At 45.5% G+C, this 19,785-nt stretch overlaps 1 protein-coding gene across 7 annotated transcripts in view; it reads right to left on the reverse strand.

The window, feature by feature from the left end:
- Positions 1 to 19,785, reverse strand: part of LOC119373850 (protein-cysteine N-palmitoyltransferase Rasp) — a 149,517-nt gene that overhangs the window by 45,700 nt on the left and 84,032 nt on the right. The window contains exons 4-6 of one of the 7 annotated variants that reach the window (XM_049410919.1): positions 15,960 to 16,051; positions 4,148 to 4,259; positions 1,458 to 1,652 (exon numbers count right to left, since the gene is read on the reverse strand). The exons of the other annotated variants lie outside the window; for them this stretch is intronic. Coding sequence (XP_049266876.1) covers positions 1,458 to 1,652; positions 4,148 to 4,259; positions 15,960 to 16,051 — 399 coding nt within the window. The remainder of the gene's footprint in view (positions 1 to 1,457; positions 1,653 to 4,147; positions 4,260 to 15,959; positions 16,052 to 19,785) is intronic. 7 annotated transcript variants of the gene reach the window in all.

Genomic DNA, 19,785 nt, shown 5'->3' on the forward strand with positions numbered 1-19,785 from the left:
TGCGACGATGGTTGTGGCTGTGCAGAGAACACGTTTTGCTAGCGGCGACACAAGCGGCGTTGTATCACAACAATAAGCAGACGCAGCGGCAACCGCTGCGCCTGCTTATTGTTGTGATAAACTGTCGCTAGGGAAGCGTATTATTTGTACGCGGAACGTTAGGAACAGTGCAGTCACAGCGCGCATAGCCGCGGAAGCGGGCATGTCACGTGGTATTAACAGCGAATCAGTTCTTTGTCGAGCCTTTCATGTCACAGATCCGTGGTAACGCTTGTGGGCGTCATAAACGGGTATGGGCCACAGGCATTGGGTAAATCCCACTACTCACCACTGGTCCACTAAAAATGAACGCAACATTTAACCCCAAAAACGGGTATGTGCAACAGAAATCTGTGCGGCCTATTAGAAAACTATCATCATCCAAAACGTGTATGTGCCACAGAAATTTGGTAAATACCACTACACACAACATGCACTAAAAAGGAAGAAGGCAACAGTTAGCCCAAGAAATGGCGTGCGCATTACCACAGTCACACCAGTCACGTGAAACGTGGTTATAAAAGGTTATGGGTATACTACCACCTCAAAGCTTAACAAAGAGTGTTTAATGAAGAGCAGTGATACAACACGTCGGAGCATCTTAAGCGAAGGCTTCTTTGTAAACCGGTGTGCAAGAGTGGCAAGGTCAACATGCAATAAAACTATACTGCCATCTCAAAGTTGCACAAAGAGTGTTTAATCAAGAGCAGTGATACAACATACCAGAAAGACTTGCAAAACATAGAAATGCGTTAGTCTGACGAAGGGAACGCCACAAGAGTCGCTGTTTCAACGGTGTCCGCGAAGCACCGCTGGATGATCTTTTTTTGTTTTCGTATTTCGCGGGCATCTGTACAAATCAGAAAGACACTAATACGTAACAGATATGAAGTCAGAAACTGTTGGATCGGACGCTTTGCAAACCGATCAACAACTTTCTATTTGGAAGTTTTGGGCAGCCTGGTTGCTTCCAATGTTAAACATGCCTAATTAGGCAATTAAGTGGAAAACAAAAAATACGGTGACGCTCCATGCAACGGTAGCAACATGCATTTGGTCGCTTCGTCAAACAGTGCGTCGGCATATTTTTAAACACTGGCTAGAGATAGCAGGGGTTGTATAATGCTGCGGTCACAACATAGTAAATAATGGTCATTCGTTTCCTCATGAGAACGTTTAAAAAAAAAATTAGGGGTCCGTTTACTTCTGTCCGCTCCGTGATTCTATTCCAGTCTTTTATTATTAGCTTCTGCCTCCCAATAGCGGTGCTCTTATCCAGCCAAGCTGTGTTTGGCGCAAGAGCTAAACGACAACATCAACAACGTGCGGCCAGTTTACCGAAGTAAACAAAAAGAAACAAAAAAAAAATACGGCGAATGGCAGGGATAACCAAGGAACAGATAAGTATCGTGACTCACGTCGCATGGATCCAACGGGAGATAGAACTCTTGGAGGTGGATCAGGGCGGCGACCACGTAGCACAGTGCTGTGCTGCGCAGCGAGGCCGTGGCGTAGAAGACGGCGTGCTGTCCCAGGAAGAGCAGGGTCGCTTCCCAGCCAATGCTGAAGGTCGTGAATAGCGAGGCGTAGACAGCGTAGAAGACGGGCATCAGCTGCGAGTAGTTTAGTTATCATCTCTTGCGTGACAGCGAGAGAGCGATAGAGAGAGAGAGAGAGGAGGGGGGGGGAGAGAAATGAGAAGGAAAGAGACCAAGGCTAACCAGAGAGAGGGAGAACTTATTTGAATGCAGAGAGATCGGCCTGACCTAGTACGTTCTAGCCTGCTACTCTACACAGAGGAAAAGGAAAGAGGAAAAAAAGAATGATGAAGGGGGATGGTGGGGAGAAGAAGAGGTGGTGAATATATGCAGTACCCACGTAACACAGTGGTTTCGCTAGTCTAGCGTCCGGTCCTGTGCTATTAAGAAAATCTTTAACTGCCCTTGTAGCAGTTGGTGACATTGTTTGATCGCACATTGCTGACAAAATACCACTTCCGCATAGTGTTGCCACTCTGATTCCTGCCATCGATAAAGGTAGCGTTTTTCGTTGTGACACTTAAAGTGGGCAGTCGCAAAATGTATATTTGATGTTGTTTAGCACACTTCGCAGCGTTCACAATTCGGCCTGTCCCCAAGGGCGGTGAGGGGTGCGTAGCGGCGAGTGAGGATAATTTTAGTTGGTTACCAACAACAGTAAAGCAAAAATTCGAATACGAGCAAGTTAGGGTTAAACAGAAGACCTTCTTTCTATTTTGCTTTCGCCGGTAGGCTTATTGTCGGCATAACTTTGTCCTGTATATTCAGCATGGGGTGCAAGCAATATTTTGGAACCACATAATTAGCGATGAGAGATAGTGCTATCGAGTTATCGCTTGCTGAAGGTCCTTCCCTTTGTAATTTCTTGTTCGCGTATCGTTCGTTCATATCTGTACTTGCGAAGGCTAAATAGGGTTACAGACCAAAGTGAAGAACAGCTTAGGACGACACTAATAAGTCACTATGACTGGCAATGCTCAAATAATACGCACACCAAAAAGCGCCAGGCCTGCTCAGCACACGCACCGCGGTCACAGCCTTCAGTCCGAGAAGGAACAAGCAATATCGTATGAATATAGCGTGGTCTTTTTGCAATTTAGAATTTACGGGTGCATATCCTACGTAAAGGCTGCTATCATACCTATATAATAATATTTCGGATGGTTTTACGTCCCAAAATCACGACACGATTACGAGGGACGCCGTAGTAGAGGGCTTCGGAAATTTTGACCATCTTGTGTTCTTTAACGTGCACCTAAATCTAAGTACACGGGCCTATAACATTTCGCCTCCGTGATATTGGGGCCGCCGCGGCCTGGATTTGATCCCGCGACCTTCGGGTCAGCAGTCGAGCACCGTAGCCAACAATGCGATTTTAAATGTAACCGGCGCGCTGGTTCAGTGGCTGTGTGTCGATGCGCTGAAATGATTGGTGAAATGAATAAATTCTCGACCGCGGAGGCCACACACACTTTTTTAATAAAAGTGAAATAAAAAAAATGAAACACCGCTATTCTTCACAGATTTAGATGCGCCCTAAAGAACCCCATGTGGAAGAATTAACCGTTAGTCTCTTGCTCCGGAGTTATTAAGCGTATCTTGGTGATGGTGTTGAAAGCTCCTCCCAGAATTTATTTTAGTAGTTAAGCGAAGAAAATTGGTGGCATTGACTTGGATTGAACTGATAGGCGAGCGTGTGTACTACTAAAACGCAGAAGGCATATAGGGCGTAGTTAACGGCACACAAAATTACAAACTCAACACTTGAAAAACATGTCAACGCGAACTCATACAATCGGCCAGGCCGCGCACATTACGTTGGAGTCGGGGTAAATCCTTACAAACAACAAAATTCTTTACTGGCGAAATAGGAGAAAGGTTGCTTTTGACCCTTTGGCATTAAGAAAAAGCAAACGTTTTGTTTTCTTCTCAGTAGCTGCGAATTTAAATTTTACTAAGAAAATAGGTACCTTCAGGCTATAGAGAATTTACAGTGTAATAGACCAATAACATAGACAAAGTTGCCGAACATTTGGCTCACCAACCGGCATTTGGAGGCAAAAGTCACCTGAAGCTAACATTTACCACTTAATTAAGGAACAAGCTTTCCCACTGACCAATTTATTTTTAGCGTATTCAGAGCGGGGGAGGGGGGAGGGGGGAGGGGGGAGGTAAGGGGTATCAACAAGGGACATTCACTTTTCAACTACTGCTAATCTCTTGAAGCCCCCATCTTCTTCCGAACGGCTGTCTTGCTTTGACTTCGAGGCTATCTAGCTTTTAACGAATTTATTTTCAAAGGTATTCTGCAGAAACGTTCCACTTTTCTTTTTTCGTGCCCAGAAATAGGATCTATATTGGTAAGCTGCTTGCTCGAACTTGGACAAAATCCACGTGCGCGAAGTGTGTATAATTTGGAAAACCAGTGCGAAAACGACGGTGGCTCAAGACAAGGAGCACACAGGACGGGCGCTGTCTTCCAATCATGCACCGATTCGAACTGGCCTAACTTTCTACCTTACTGCGAAGTGTGCATGCGTAATGTTGTGAATAAAAAGTGTTGTGCTTACCGAAGGTGCAGCGTAGGCTGTCAGCCGGGCTAACACGGGGATGCAAGAGGTACCACTTCCACGCGATAACCACCATATACTTCGTCGTCTGCCACTCCCAGTTTGCAATGTCCTGCGCGGTCGAGTGAAACTGTATTCTTGACAAGTATGAATTTTGATGAATAACAAAACGTTTTGATCACATGACACTAGTGCTTGCCGGAACAAGATGGTTGCACATCGTGAGGAAGGATTGAAGTTGAACATTATTTTAGGCAAAAAAGTACAGTCGCCCAGATAACCGGCGAAAAGGCAAAAAAAGGACACCCTGACAAGGCGCCTGCTCCCTGTAAACCCAAAAATTTCACCAGAGTGACACAATGCTCAGTGTTATAATTAACAGTGCAATACTAAAACAAAACTTCTTTTGCCCAATTCTAATAGAAGGCCCTCCTACAGTTTTTACTTTTGGGCCTCCTTCTGAAAACTTTGCACCTCGATGTATATATTGTACACTGCAATTCTCTTTAATAAACTTGAAACTTGAAATAGACGTATAAAAATTAGCATGAATGAGAGATTTTACCTACAAGAACGAAAGGAGGGGAACATTTGAGGGCGCGTTTATGTTTATTAGTCCCAACAATAAGGAGAACTAGCAGAAAATAATGCCAAGGAAAGGATAGGGCATGCTATTTGTATTAATTATGATATAAATTTGAAGAAAGTAAAGTGGACGAAACGATAACCTGCCGCCGGTAGGGGCCCAACCTGCAACCTTCGAATAACGTGTTCGATGCTCTACCAATTGAGCTCAGCAGGCAGAAAAATGTGTTCCACACTCGCAGCCGTGGCTATGATGGGCGCTGACGAACACTGCCAGGTTTAAATGCACAGACATACCCAATGAAGTGAACGGGGGATGACCGCCGCCGTAGCTCAATTGGTAGAGAATCGAATGGGTACATTTTAGAGCAAACTATGAAAGAAAGGCACGAGTGAGAAATAGGAGAAAGCAGAAAGGTCGGGCGCTAAACGTGAACTGTTTATTCGAAAGGTGAAGCTAACGTCAAACAACCATTTGCGCATGCGTGCGTCAGTGGGGGAAGAAATCGCACTTTCACGTGAAAGAGCTGCATCCCATTTAAAACAAACAGACGTATCACTGATACAACTTGTGCCTCTCTTCTTAATGTGAAACGCCTCCAATAACTCGCGCTAATGTGCCACTGCTTCTGCCTATTATATTGATCTCCGGAAGCAGAGGCTCACAACTGCATGCTACACAATGCGCAGGTAACATAGAACGTGTTATTCAAAGGTTGCAGGTTCAGCCCCTGCCCGTGGCAAGTTATCCTTGCGCGCTTAACGTTCTTCACATTTATATAATAATACTACAAATAACATGCCTTATACTTGCCTTGGCATTATTGTCTGCTAGTTCTCATTATTACATGTAAGTCACGCATGTATAAAAAATAGCCAGAAAAATGACAGGGTTAGCCCAGGCAACGACATCAAGAAATGCTCAGTTTTATAGTTAAACGTGCAATAGACGTAAAAAAATAAGCATAAATGAAAGTTACTGCATGTAAGTCACGCGTGTATAAGAAAACCCAAACAAATGACAGGATTAGCCCAGGCATTGGTATGGTATGGCATGGAAAAACTTTATTTAGGTCCGTCGGGGCGTGAACTAGCACGTGGCGTGCCGCTCCCACGTCGGGACAGATAGGCCTAACCTGTCCGCCACGTCGTGGGCCCGTTGGACTGCCCATAGCTGCGTCCTGAAATCCGTACTGCGTAGTGCAGCATCCCACTTTGAAGATGTAACGTTTTGAACCCGTAACGCAGGGCACCGCCAGAGCATATGATCTAAGCTGGCAAAGTCTGAGCAAAGCGCGCATGTGTTTGACGTCTGAATTTCTGGGTAAATTTTGTGCAAGAGTTCGGGACTGGAATATGCCCAGACCTGCAGGAGTCTGAGCATCAATGCCTGAGGCCTGTTCAGTTTACTGTGCGGTGGCGGATACTTTCGCCTCCTCAGATAAAAGTTCTTGCAAAGTTCATTCTACGTCGTTGGAGGATCTTTGTTGTCAACAACCTCATCATCATGCCGTCAGTAGCTTCGCGGACGACGACTCCTCGCGCAGCTCTGTGGGCCTTCTCGTTGAGGTTGGACGGAGCGCCCTCGATCTGTTCCATGTGAGCTGGGAACAAGACGATTGTGTGTTGTTGTACCTCCTTATTTCGCAGGATCCGCAAGGCTGATTCCGAGATGGTGCCCCTACCGAATGCTCGGACTGCTGATCTCGAGTCACTGTATATTGTTGTTCTCCCGTCGTCTAGCAGGGCCAAGGCTATAGCGACCTGTTCGGCAACCTCAGCCATTGTGGTCCGGACCGACGAGCAGTTTGTAACAATGCCATCTTGATCAACAGTGACTGCAACGAATGCTTTTCCGTTTGGGCACCGTGCAGCGTCAACGAAACAGCAACTCCGGGCATGTGCATGGGCACTCTCCAGGAGTGCTTTAGCCCTAGCCCGTTGTCTGCCTACATTGTATTCAGGGTGGACATACCGAGGTGTGGGTGCCACGGTAATACGCTCTCTTTGTTCTCGAGGAACGCTGCAGTAGCTGGTATCGATTTCTGTCGGGTGAACTCCAAGCTCTTTCAGGATGTTTCTCCCGGCACTGGTGGTAGAAAGTCTCGTGAACTGCGCCCTCTCTTGTGGCTCAGCTATCTCTTCCAGCGTGTTGTGCACGCCGAGGTGAAGCAGCCTCTCCCAGCACGTATACAAGGGAAGCCCGAGGGCTCTCTTCACCGCTTTTCTTATCAACGTGTTCAATTTGTCCCACTCCGACCTCTGCCAGTTGTGCATTGCCGCTACGTAGGTGACGTGACACATCACGAAAGCATGCACCAACCTGATGAGGTTGTCCTCGCATAGTCCTTGCTGCCGGTTAGCAACCCTTCTTAGCAACCTCAGGGCGTTGTCTGTTTTCCTTGTAAGCTTCAGTACAGTCTGGTTATTTGAACCGTTTGACTCAATCATCATACCCAGAACGCGGAGGGTGTCCGACCTGGGAATGATACCACCCTCACTTGTCCTTAGAGTGATGTCGATGTCCTCTACAGGCCTCCAACCTTTCGGTTTGGGGTCCCTGCGCTTGGGGCTGTAAAGTAGCAGCTCTGATTTCCGCGGTGAGCATCAGAGTCCAGTAGGTCTGAGGTACCTTTCTGTGACCTCGATGGCATCTTGAAGCGCAGTTTCCAAATGGCCATCGCTGCCCCCGGTGCACCATATGGTGACGTCGTCTGCATATATAGTATGATTAATGCCGTCGACCTCCGAGAGTTTTTTGGACAGACCAATCATGGCGAGGTTAAAGAGAGTCGGGGATATGACCGACCCCTATGGCGTACCTTTACAGGGTGTCTACCGAGTTGACTTTTCTAAATTCCCTGAGTTTTCCAGGTTTTCCCTGAGCGTTTTTGCTAAAATTCCCTGAGTGAAGCAGAACTTCGTTTTATGTCAAGATGCATGGGTAGAGACCATATCGCTCGGTGATGTCACTCTCTAATACGCACGTTAGAAAATAAAAACCACTTAATCCCATTTGAATAGTACATAGAACAGTTAAACCTCAATATAGCGAAGTTGGTAAAAGCGGCAACTCCCTTCGTTATATCGAAACTTCGTTAAACTAAAATTCGACCTTTCATGCAAGGCATAGTTACTGAAGGATTAATCTTAAACTGAATATGCCACAAGAATGCTCAACTAATATGGCAACATGAAAAAACTTTTTTTTTTGCGTGAAAAAAAAATCAATTTTGTTGAGCGTGAAGTGCAGCAATCACAGTTAAATGCCTTGCCGAGTGGCACATGTATATACGAAAAAAATGCGGGTTTAATGCAGTGCGGAATTGCGCTTGTTCTGCTGCTGCGGGTTGTTATCAAATCCTCGCGCGTTGCCCAGAGCAATGCAACGCCTTTGCTACCATGTTGCCCAGCCGAACCATTTGCTCTCCACGAACGCAAAAAATCAAAAACCATCCCACGTTAGAAAAAAAGAGTCACAGTTTCACCGCGAGAGCAAAACAATAAATCCGATAGCAACAAAGAGGAATTTTATATGAATATAGGCTGGCAGCTCGCTCCTTCAGAAAACGCAGCCGCTGCACTGAGAGAAGTGCCCTATCTATGGCTCAGGGGCGGCTTCAGGTACCTAATGGGGGGGGGGGGGTACAAAGGCTGAAGCCCCCGCTCAGCAGTGCATTTTGGTGGGCCACGCATATTTACAACAGCCCAGAGGGGGAAATCTGGGCTGTCCATCGGGCCCGCGACGCGGCGGAGGGGCAAGGCCTCTCTGTCCCGACGTGGGAGCGGCCCGCTGCACGCTAATCGCGCGCACCGAAGGACTAAAATAAAGGTGTTCATCCATCCATCCATCCAGAGGGGGAAATGGCGGTGCGTAAGAAGCCTTCGTTGTAAATGTGCATAGGGAAGCAGGAAAAGGTAGAGCGATGAGAGAGGTAGAGAGCAGGGACAAGATTCTCTTTACCCCTTTTGGGCAGTGGCAGGCAAAGCAACCTGAAAAAGGGGGCAAACTCAACAGGCAGCCTGACAAAGGAGGTGGACGACAGGCACTGAAGGGAGGGGGCGGGGACTGGCTTAAGGGGAGGGGGGGCGATCGCCGCTGCGCACCCCCCCCCCTTGAATCCGCCACTGCTATGGCTTCAACGGAAGTTTTGCAATTAGAGCACAACACCTGCAAAGGTATGAGGCGTCTGCTGATCCCCACTAAAGATACCGCGGCACACGCGACCACGCCCGCTGGTACAAAGTACGCGCTTCCTGTCGAACTTACGCAGCCCCCCCCCCCCCAACCCGCTGGCTCCTATCTCCATGTGCCCATCGCGCGAACGAGACGGTCCCCGTTCGTCGGCAGCGCTCGCGCGCTTTCACTCGCGCATGGAGCATACGACGCGCGGGTGATGTAATCGCGATTTGGACTTGATAAGGAAGATCATGGCGAAGGCATAAAATTCGCGTCGGAGTGTCTGTACAATTGCTTTCGCAAAAAAAAAAAAGCAATATAGCTGCGGGCTAAGATCTCATGAAAGCACGGTAACAGCCTGAATTACGGCACATCCGATTATGGTGGAAACGTTACTGTTTTCCGACATCGCGCGCCGAATCGAGCCAGTGGGACCCGTGCTAATGTCGCGAATTTCGGTCACCGCTATGCCTTGGCTCTGAAAAGTTTTGTAATTCGGCTTTGTAGCAAACATCCACGTGGTGTGGCTGGTAATTGCGAGCTGCAGCCCCCCAATATATCGGTTGACTGCCTAAAACTTGTTTCAGCATGTGCCCTCATCGGGAAAAAAAGAAAAAAAAAGCTTTCACTTGCAGTGAGTTACGCTAGCTCTTGCCTGGAAATTTATTCTATTCTTCACGGAGTCCTAAATAGCATATTTGAAGCTCGGGATCCGAGCGAGTGAGCTCTCCGATAACAGCCAACAAGCGTCGTCTTTTTTCTCACCGATCGGGATGGCTTGCCAGATACCAGCCTTGTCGAAGACATCCGCTTCTTGAACGATCGCGATCGCTTGCAAGATAACTCAAGCTCGTTACATCTACTGCTACCGCTTCTACAACTAATCATGCTTGTTACTTGACATGCGGCGTTAACAAAAACACCATATCGGGCGCTAACGCACAGCACTCGCGAGAAAGAATACAGAACTACACCGCGTAGTCACAGAACACCCTGACAACATTGCGCGATACGATGTGTCGTCGTTCATGGTTCCCGCATGCCGCGCATTAGCCTGATTCTCTCCCACTCCACCGCTCCGAAGGCGATGACAGCATCGAGGTGCGCCACTTCCCCGCAGCCGCAGCGGCCGTTTGATTTGAAAAATGCGTTCACAAAATATCGAGCCAGTGCTACCGCGACTTTCGTTGCCTTTCAATAAAGTTACTGTGGATTTTCCCTGATGGGAGCACAATTTCCCTGAGTTTTCCCTGAGAATTTCCAGACTACCCAAAATCCTTGAGAATTCCCGGTTTTCCCGGTCGGTAGACACCCTGCTTTAGAACCAAGTTTAACGGAGTCTGAAACGAGGTCTCCCACTTTGAGGGTGGCTTCTCTGCCCGCCAAAAAGGATCTCGTGTAGTCATAAAAGTTCTTGCCCAGATCAAGGTAATGCACACAAGATATATGTTAGTGTAAATCACACAAGGTATCTTTCTATTTAGGCCTGCATAGTAATTCTGTAATGCTGAAGCATTGCGCAGGCATGAACATTCGTCAACAAAAGAAAATCATGCACATAAGACTAATATCCATAAAAGTTGCTAATTCACCGAAAAAAATTATTCTCATTATTGTGTACACATGGTAAAACGGAATCTTATCCCCTACTGCGTATGTGTTGTGGTGTTCGACCTGCGGTCGTTCAACGCGTATTTTAAGTCTCCGATTGATTACATTCCTGCGGTATTTATCTCGGCGGACTACATCTGTTTTTTTTTAGCGAATCAGTAGTCGTCATGACTCTAGGTATAAATACCAATTTGACCAACTGTATACCTTACCTGCTTTCGCCCGAAACCATAGGAGCTGTTTGAGAAGGATTCCGGCGCTTTCTCCAAAATATAGGCATCTAGGAAGGAAATCGACACGATACAGTGAAGTTAAAAGAAAAGATGAATCAATGGCTTTACAGCGAATGCTTAGTGTGAACAAAGGCGAAGTTGAATGACTAACACCAGCAGTAGTCTATCCCGTGGTCGTGCCGCCAAAATATGCAGTAGCAGACTGTAAGGCCTAGAAATGGCGGTAATTAAAACGCCACTAATAAATGTTACCTACAGGCCTAACCATCCCCTGAAGAAAGGATGTTCTTAGATGCACCAAAGAAATGAGTTCGCTTATGTGTTAAAAAAAAATATTGGGGCAGATACGTAATAGTAGTGCAAAGACTGAGGAAGCAGCCGAGCAGGTGGCGTTGCCCTCCTCCTTTCCCTCCCCCTCACATCCCTTTCCCACGCCCTGCATACTATAGTATACAAGACTGTGCTATACTTTACCCTCTCACTTCCCCATTTCCCACCCCTTGCTATATAATATACTATGCAAGAGTATGCTATAGTTTACCCTCTTACCTCCTCCTTTCCCTCCTCGTCATGAAATGGTAGAGACCCGTGTAATGTGCCATGTCAGTGCACGTTCAAGAACACCAGATGATCGAAATTTCCAGAGTTCCTCACTACGGCGTCCCTCATAACCATATCGTGGGTTTGGGGCATAAGACCCCTGATAATAATAATAATAATAATAATAATAATAATAATAATAATAATAATAATAATAATAATAATAATAATAATAATAATAATAATAATAATAATAATAATTACTCCCTCTCCATCACCTTCACTTCTTTTTCCCACCCTTTGCTGTACTGTACTTGGTTATGCTTGCTGTCTCCCTTTTTTCAATCTCTTTTTGTGCATGTTTCTTTGTATCTCTTTCTCTCTCTGTCTATTTCTTTCACTGTCTTTGTGTATTTTTTCTTTTCTTTCTTTTTAGTTGTTTCTTTCTTTATCGCTTTGTTTTTCTCTCTCTCTCGGTGCTTTATCTGTCTCTGTCTTTTCTCTCTTTCTATTTCTGTCTATTTCTTTCTCTGTCTTTCTATCGTTTTTCTCTTTTTTATTTTCTTTCTCTCCATTTCTCTCTATCTCTTTTTTTTCTCTCCCTCTGTACTTATTCTCTCGCCTTATATCTCTTTTTGTCCTTCTCTTTCTTTCTCTCTACTTCTCTATTTGTCTTTCTTTCTATCTCTCATTCTCTCTCTCTCTCTGTACTACCTAATTCCCCGTCATTGTTATTCAATTCCCCGCGTTCGTGAAGCGAAGCGGAAGATGAAGAAGAGAACGAAGAGAGCGCGTGTCAGTTCATGATGATGACTGTTTTCGGATTCAGCAGACACATCGCGCTCGGCTTAAGCAGTTCTGGTGCGAAGACTAAGCAAGCAGCATTCGGAGAGGTGGACGGATGAGCCGACGAACGCGTTCGCTATAGACTCGTGCACAACTGCAACGCCACAACTAAATTTCGACCTCTGGGTGGTTTAGGGGCCCATAACAATAGAAAGCAAACGGCATATCTTTCTTTGAATCAGGCATACAGCATAGAGCTGAGTATTCGTTTCATTAGAGAAAACCACAAAACACGCATGAAAATCGCTTGTTGGGTGATGAGGCGCCTGTAAACAATGGGAACACCCTCCCATGCGTTCACGGTAAATATTAGGTTGCAGCTGCTTTGAACTTCACACGAGGGCTTCGAACGACGTGAAACGGCCATTCCTTCTCCCCGCGTTTGTTTGCCGCTTTCATATATAAAAGGGAGACCCGTCTAGCAGCACATTCAGTTCATTCGAAAAATGCCGTCGGTAGGCCACGGAAATTAAAGACACCAGGAGAACAGCGCGAATACAATGCTCGACAAAAGGAACAAATTCGTCTTGCTGAAAATGGTCGCCGGACCAATCACGGTCTACCACAGCGACCACAAAGCGATTAGTACTCTAAAATAATAATACCATTACTCTAAAGTAATAATAAAACATACCCCCATCAGCATGTATGGTGTTTGATACAGTTTCGCTGTCCAACCACCTTCGCACCGTCGATTAGAGCCATAATTTTTCTTGTAATAAACGTACTTGACGAACAAAAATATCCCAGTTAGTCTAAACTCAACGCGTATCAAAGTTAATTGAGAAATGTCGAGAAATCACTTTAATTCGTTGTTAATTGTCCTTACGTACGAAATACCGACACTGCTATGCCCATTGGTTGGGTCGCCAGCAGTATTTCACGTGCTTTTGATGTTGCAAGTCCGGACCGAGCAAAAGTGCCATATTTAGCGAGGTCGTTGACATCATTGACGGGAGGTTATTGTTCAGTCAACTTCGGTCCTAATTAGTGAGGCTTTGGCAATGTAGTCGAGTAAGAGGAATTGGAATTAAGTATCTTTTGATCTTAGTCGGCATTGTGTTAACGAAGAACAGCCGTTATCATAGTTTTTTTTTTCATGAAATGGAAGATTTGTCCGCCTCTTGATGTTTGAGAGTGACTTGTGTGATCGTGTGAAAAAGAAAGCGAAGAGCTTGTTGAGGTTGGAGCGGTGGATATTTCGACGTCCATGCTTCTGTACCAACTTGCTGATCACGTGATTTCCCACTCAATCGCGCATGGCGCTGCGCTGCAACGCACATATATCTGTATATTGCACTTAGATTATGTCAGTTGCCACTGTGCATTCAACTGCTTCTAGAAAATTATTTCCTTGACACGCACTGCCCAAAGCTAATCACTTCGTCTATCTCTCAACAGATAGCGTTCACGTAGTGTATCGTTTTTCTTCTGAATGGTTGTAGTGTAAACATAAAGGTATAGTGAGATATTGAAGGTATAACATATTCCATGCAAAATTCTAAATATTTAACGAACGTAGGCAGCCCCTGCAATATGGTGGAGAACGATAACACCTGAACGAATTCCACTCCTTCGATTAGCGTCTTGCATTTACATGGAGGCGAAATGATAGAGGCCCTTGTGTTTGGATTTAGGTAGCTGCACGCCAAAGAACTCTACATGGTCGAACTTTCCGGGGCCCTCGGGCACGGCATGCCTTATAATGACAGCGTTGTATGGCTCGTAATGCCCCAGCATTTATTATTAGTGACGCGAGCAACGAGTGAGAGTCTTGTTTCACTTCCAGCCACTCCCCGTCGAGCTTCTAATGCCAACTTTCCGAACAGTCAGAATTAGCCTTGTAAAAACTAGAACTGGTAAGAAATCAATGGTTCAGATTCAATTTAAAGAGTTATATTGGATATATATTATGTTGGAGCATAATAGGACTAATGATAAGGACCAAATGACGGTCGGGATAATTAATGAAAGTTAATTGAATGAGTTCACTGAACGAGTAGACAGTTTTCTTGTGAGCTACTCGGAACGTTGCGGCACCTGGCGGTGGAGATCTCAACCAGGAGCCTCCTTGTACGTGGCTTCTGAGATCCGCTTCGTCCGTGCGACGAAACACGCAGTTAAGGTATGTCACTGCCTTCAAGAAAGCATTTTTTTAAAAATGATTTTTATTTGTATTCGACATTTTCAAGCTCCTAGTCTATTCAAGAATATTTAGCCAAAACAATTATGTAGTTATCTTGAGCCGTTCGAAAGTTATGACCATTTTTCCAACCCCTCTAAGACGCATTCGAAACCGAAACTGAAGGTTTCCGATTCCACAACGCCTGCCATGTCGTCATAAACGTTTTTCCTTATACATATTACGTAATGCTAAGTTGTCTAAGTACACTATAAAGCTTGCGGGGCATGATGTTTAAGATTTATTTGAAAATTTTCACTACACGGCTTCGGCACTCTGTTGTTTATGTTGCGCGCGTTTTTGTTCGGCTGTCAGTGCTTTTTCGTACACCACTTACAGCTCTTGGACTTAGTTCTGGCCTTTCATGGAATAAGGTATAATACTCCATGAATAATGGCAAAGTATAGGACGAAAAAGAAGCATCAACGCAAGTTATGGAATCAATATACCAAGCGGGGAGCTGCTGTGGCGCATGTATATGCAAGTGAGCTGGAGACGCAAAACGAGTTAGAAAAAATACATGTGCTTCAGCTCGCTCAAAAGGAGAATGCGCCGCTTCAGAAAAGGTCCGCAGCTATGAACAAGGAGAATTTCAGACATATTGAATGTTTCTTTATTATATGAACATTCAGTTCAAATCTTTAAAGCCATTTTTCTCAAGACATCATTTTTTGCATCCTACACTTACGCAGACAGCGATAACTTTCCTTCTGATAAGCATTTTCACATACAATTTTGCGAATTCTTTTCTCATAAGTTGAGCTGTGCATTCAAGCAGAATTATTGAAAACGAGCCGTAACATTTTGGACTATAGCCAATTTTGTGTAAAACAAAGCTGTCAAATATAAACTTTTTTAGTCGTTTTACGGTAACGCGCCTTAGCTTAGAGATGGGTTTATCATGGATGTCAGACGCACAGGATAGTGTCCACACTACGCACCTACCAAGTTGCGGTTCAATCGCACCAACCATTTTGTAGTTATGACTATTGGCGCAACATGCATATTTTGGCACATTTCGATTTTTATAAATTTTGGTTTTACATTTTTAGCAGTTTCGTCATTCTAAAGTTTGAAATTGCATCAGCCCTACACGCCAAAATTATAAATATAACTTTTGGACTGCAACTATAAACTTTTTTCTCGAAGGTGGTGATCTACCTTAACTCGAGGAATGCACAGGGCACACAAAGGCCGAGGTGCGAGTGCCGCCACCACACACCTGAGTCAGGAATTAGGGTAGCCCCCAGTCATTGTTGTTGTTATTATTATTATTATTATTATTATTATTATTATTATTATTATTATTATTATTATTATTATTATTATTATTTTAGACCAACGTCTGCACAAAACAGTACATAACATGAATCCTAATATGCATGAGCTGGGTCAGCAGAACATTTTGCTGCTCAACAGTTTTTATTACTATGCCGCTGTCCCACGCCTCCCGCCGAATTCTTTCAAGTATCAGCGATCACACTTTTTTAATGCGAAAGCGGAGACCCTTGGGCTGAGCTTTTAAAGTACAAAAAAATACTGGTCTGGAGGAATGAGATAACAATGCGCATGCGCTAATCATCAAGACTGGAAGCGCAGGAAATATGTAAATAAGCGTCAAAGTGACACACTTACTCTCTTTGGTAGTCGCGAACCTCCAGAAGACGTACACCGTGACTCCGAACAAAACGACCCAGTGGTACACCTTTTCTGGAGTCCACTTCCACCTTTAAAGTTGCAAACAGCATTTTTTTTCTTCTCATTTCAGTCGCATCGTGTCTTGTACAAACACATACACGTGTACGCGCACGAGACGCGTACACGTACTCAGGCAACCACGTACAGTAACAAAGGTGCACGCCTAAATACGCACATTGACAACAGGCACAGAAACATGCGCATATGCACTGCAGAACTAGCGCGAATTTAGGCATGGTAGAGCTCGATATATGCTTCAGTTGACAGTTAGCGCTCGTCCCGTGCTTTTTCTTCCTTTTATATCTCGTTTTTTTTGCGCGCTCTTCCTTACGATGCATTCATACCAACTGGGCTAGATGCTACGCTTCTACCACGCTGAGGACGAAAACTATCTTTCGACTGTGTCTTAGATCACTTAGTCTGCCTCACGCAACAGAGGCGTGCGATGATATTTCTGTTTACATATTTAGGTAGTATCGGTCAGCTAGACAAAGTATAGTACCGTGCATGCACACAATGAAAGGCTGTACCAGCGCGCGTCCCCGCCCAAGTGCCAAAATACGCAGTCTTGATTTTAGGAGCTTGCTCCTGTTGCTGGGAGGTCGTCTCTCGTCCCTCCTGCCGCGTACGCCAGTTCTCACGGCTCCCGCTAGAGGTGCAGCTGCGCTCTCCGTTGATTCAAGCGCGCGTACTAGATGGCGCGCCGCCGCTCAGGCGGCTCCGCCCCCGGCGCGTTCTCTAGCTTGATAGGAGACCACTAGAGGGTCGCGCTTAGATAGCGCTCGCTCTTGGCGCGCTTCCTTTCTCTTTCGCCGGACATCACTCAGTGCACTTCGCTACCGCTACTCATCATGAACACCGAAGGAGCCAAGGCAGCAGCGCGGAGGGCTCGCAATGCAACAGCAGCGCGGACTCGCCGCCAAGACCCTGCGGTGAGAGCTTGCGAGGCCGAAGAGAGAAGCCAGTGCAGATAGCAAGCACAAGCCACTACCAGCACTGAGGCCGTGGCAGCCGCGAGGGCTCGCTGCTACCGCTGTTGCCCCCAGCTTATGTGATCCGTAAATTATCTTGACCGCAAATAAGCTCTTGAATGTAACTTTGTGTATATAGTGCATCGATATGTAAATTATAAACGTTGTGTATATAATATATTTATAGAATCACACTGCAACAACTCTCGTGTCACTTCTTTATATGATGATGACCGAGCAGATGTACAGAGGATTCGAGGTTTACCGGATTTAACCTCCGGAGCAAGCTCCTTCATCATCATTTAGTTCGTGGATATGCTGTGAGTGTTTTTATTTATTGTTTATCTCATTATCTCATATCGAGATTTCTTATTTTAATTCCTCTCTCTCTATTTATGCCTTCTATCCACAATCCCGTTCTAAACGCAGAGTATAGCAAGCCAACGATTTGTACACGAAATTCTCTGTATTTCAACAAAGCGTTTTCTCTCTCTCTCTTTCTGTCTCTCTCATCCATACTAACTAGTGCAGCGTACCGATATTTTGAAGCACTAACGTGCGTCGAATGCGTTCAAACAGAAGTACGGTGCAGAAGCGCGCTTCAAGAGCGCGTTCAAACAGAACCACGCTGCACTGAGACTTCTCTTCCGAGAGCGCGAGCGCGCACGCACGCACATACAGACGCACGCACGTACACACGTACAGACACACGCACGCACGCAAACACGCACACACACATACGCAAACGCACGCACACGCACACACGCGCATGCACACACACGCACGCGCGTAGACACACACACACACACACACACACACACACACACACACACACACACACACACACACACACACACACACACACACACACACACACACACACACACACACACACACACACACACACACACACACAAACAGACACACGTACATAGACAGACGGATAAACACATGACTCAACCGCACTTGAAACAGAAGTGCACGTTCATGCTGGCCAAGCCAGACGCGTGCAAAAGAGCGAAAAACCACACGCGACTTCCAGGGAATCTGACTCCAATCACAGGATATCCTACCTCTGAAATGTAGGTTCTCGCTTGTGGGTCGCTTCATTCTTGTCGTTTATCTTCGCACCGGCCGAAACCGGCGATATCATATCAGCCGTTGTCACCATAATGTCATTATAATCTTCGGCTTAACATCCAATGCGCTCGGTAGTTTTGTGAGCGCTGCTCGCAAAACTGCCGAGCCTATGTCGCATACACCGTGTTCTGCTATACGTCAGCGTGCGAGGTGCGTCAGATATTAGGGTAATAGAAAAAAAAATACAAAGAGAACAAGAGCTGACGTTAAATTCCCAAGGCTTGAAATGTCGCAGAGAGAGCACGATCTTTCAAGCTGTTTAGTTTGCCATGGGCTCTGCGTACGATGTGCTAAGTAAAAGTATAAAAATATGTTTTGACGTCTTTCATCTCGGCAAGGCATACTTGAGCATAAAAATAGAAAAGGTACATAAAAGTTGCGGTGTATTTCTCGCTCTAGCTTTGTAGCTGTATATACAAGCATGTTCTACGCTTGGAGGAGTTTGTATTTAGACTGCTCATCCTTTCATCTGCTTTCGCCGCCCTGTTTTAGAGGTCCGTAACCTCGTAATAACCTCAGCTCTCATGATAGATAATGTCACTTCTCTTCTAGCACAATGAGCGACTTTGTCCCTACTGAGATGATATACACTTGGCACTGTGATGTACAGCCGCGGTTACGTTTGTGTAGAGCGTGCGATCATCCGGGTTTCGCTCTGTGGGGCGACAACTTGAGGCAGTTTCGGGCTCTGACGTGGTCAGCCTTACTACTAGGCCGCGCATGGTTCTGACACACCCCGTCAGAGCCCGCAACTGCCTCAACGTGTCGCCGCGAAGAGCAAGAACCGGCTGCTTGCGCGCTCTACACAGACTTGACCGCCGCTGTACGGCTCTTGGTTGCTCGTCATCGGTCTTGCCCAGGCCGTCGCCGAGTCCCAAGGGGATTCCGGCCGACGGTTAGGGAGAAGAATGTGGGCAGAGGCCACATCCTTCTCCCCCGTCATTCTCGGCGGATGCAAATAAATGTTATTTCTCTCTCTCTGTCGTCGAGCCCACGGAATATATACAGCAGTGCGAAATTCTTTGGCGAGGTGTCAGCGTTTGAGTATTTCGAATGAGCTGTCGAAATCTATCTATCTATCTATCTATCTATCTATCTATCTATCTATCTATCTATCTATCTATCTATCTATCTATCTATCTATCTATCTATCTATCTATCTATCTATCTATCTATCTATCTATCTATCTATCTATCTATCTATCTATCTATCTATCTATCTATCTATCTATCTATCTATCTATCTATCTATCTATCTATCTATCTATCTATCTATCTATCTATCTAACCGCAGATAGATAGATAGATAGATAGATAGATAGATAGATAGATAGATAGATAGATAGATAGATAGATAGATAGATAGATAGATACGCTCAAGGTCGCAGAAGTTGGCTAAGAAATGCTTCGCATTTAAAAATGACAATCAGAACAATGCTAACAGGTTAGTACTAAACGCTCACCCTAGGATCAAAAAATGTCATAAATCTCGTTCGTAAGGCGGGTGGCGGCTAATCTGCAGAAAAGCTAGGAATTCATCGGCAAAGCGGCACAGTTTTACGCAGATTTGGAGGTTTGCCATTAACAAAAAGCGCGAGTGCATGCGTTACAACCCTTCTATTGCGCGATTACGTAGGTTTCGACATGCAAAG

Source organism: Rhipicephalus sanguineus, chromosome 11 (assembly GCF_013339695.2).
Source record: "Rhipicephalus sanguineus isolate Rsan-2018 chromosome 11, BIME_Rsan_1.4, whole genome shotgun sequence".
NCBI classification, from domain to species: domain Eukaryota; kingdom Metazoa; phylum Arthropoda; class Arachnida; order Ixodida; family Ixodidae; genus Rhipicephalus; species Rhipicephalus sanguineus.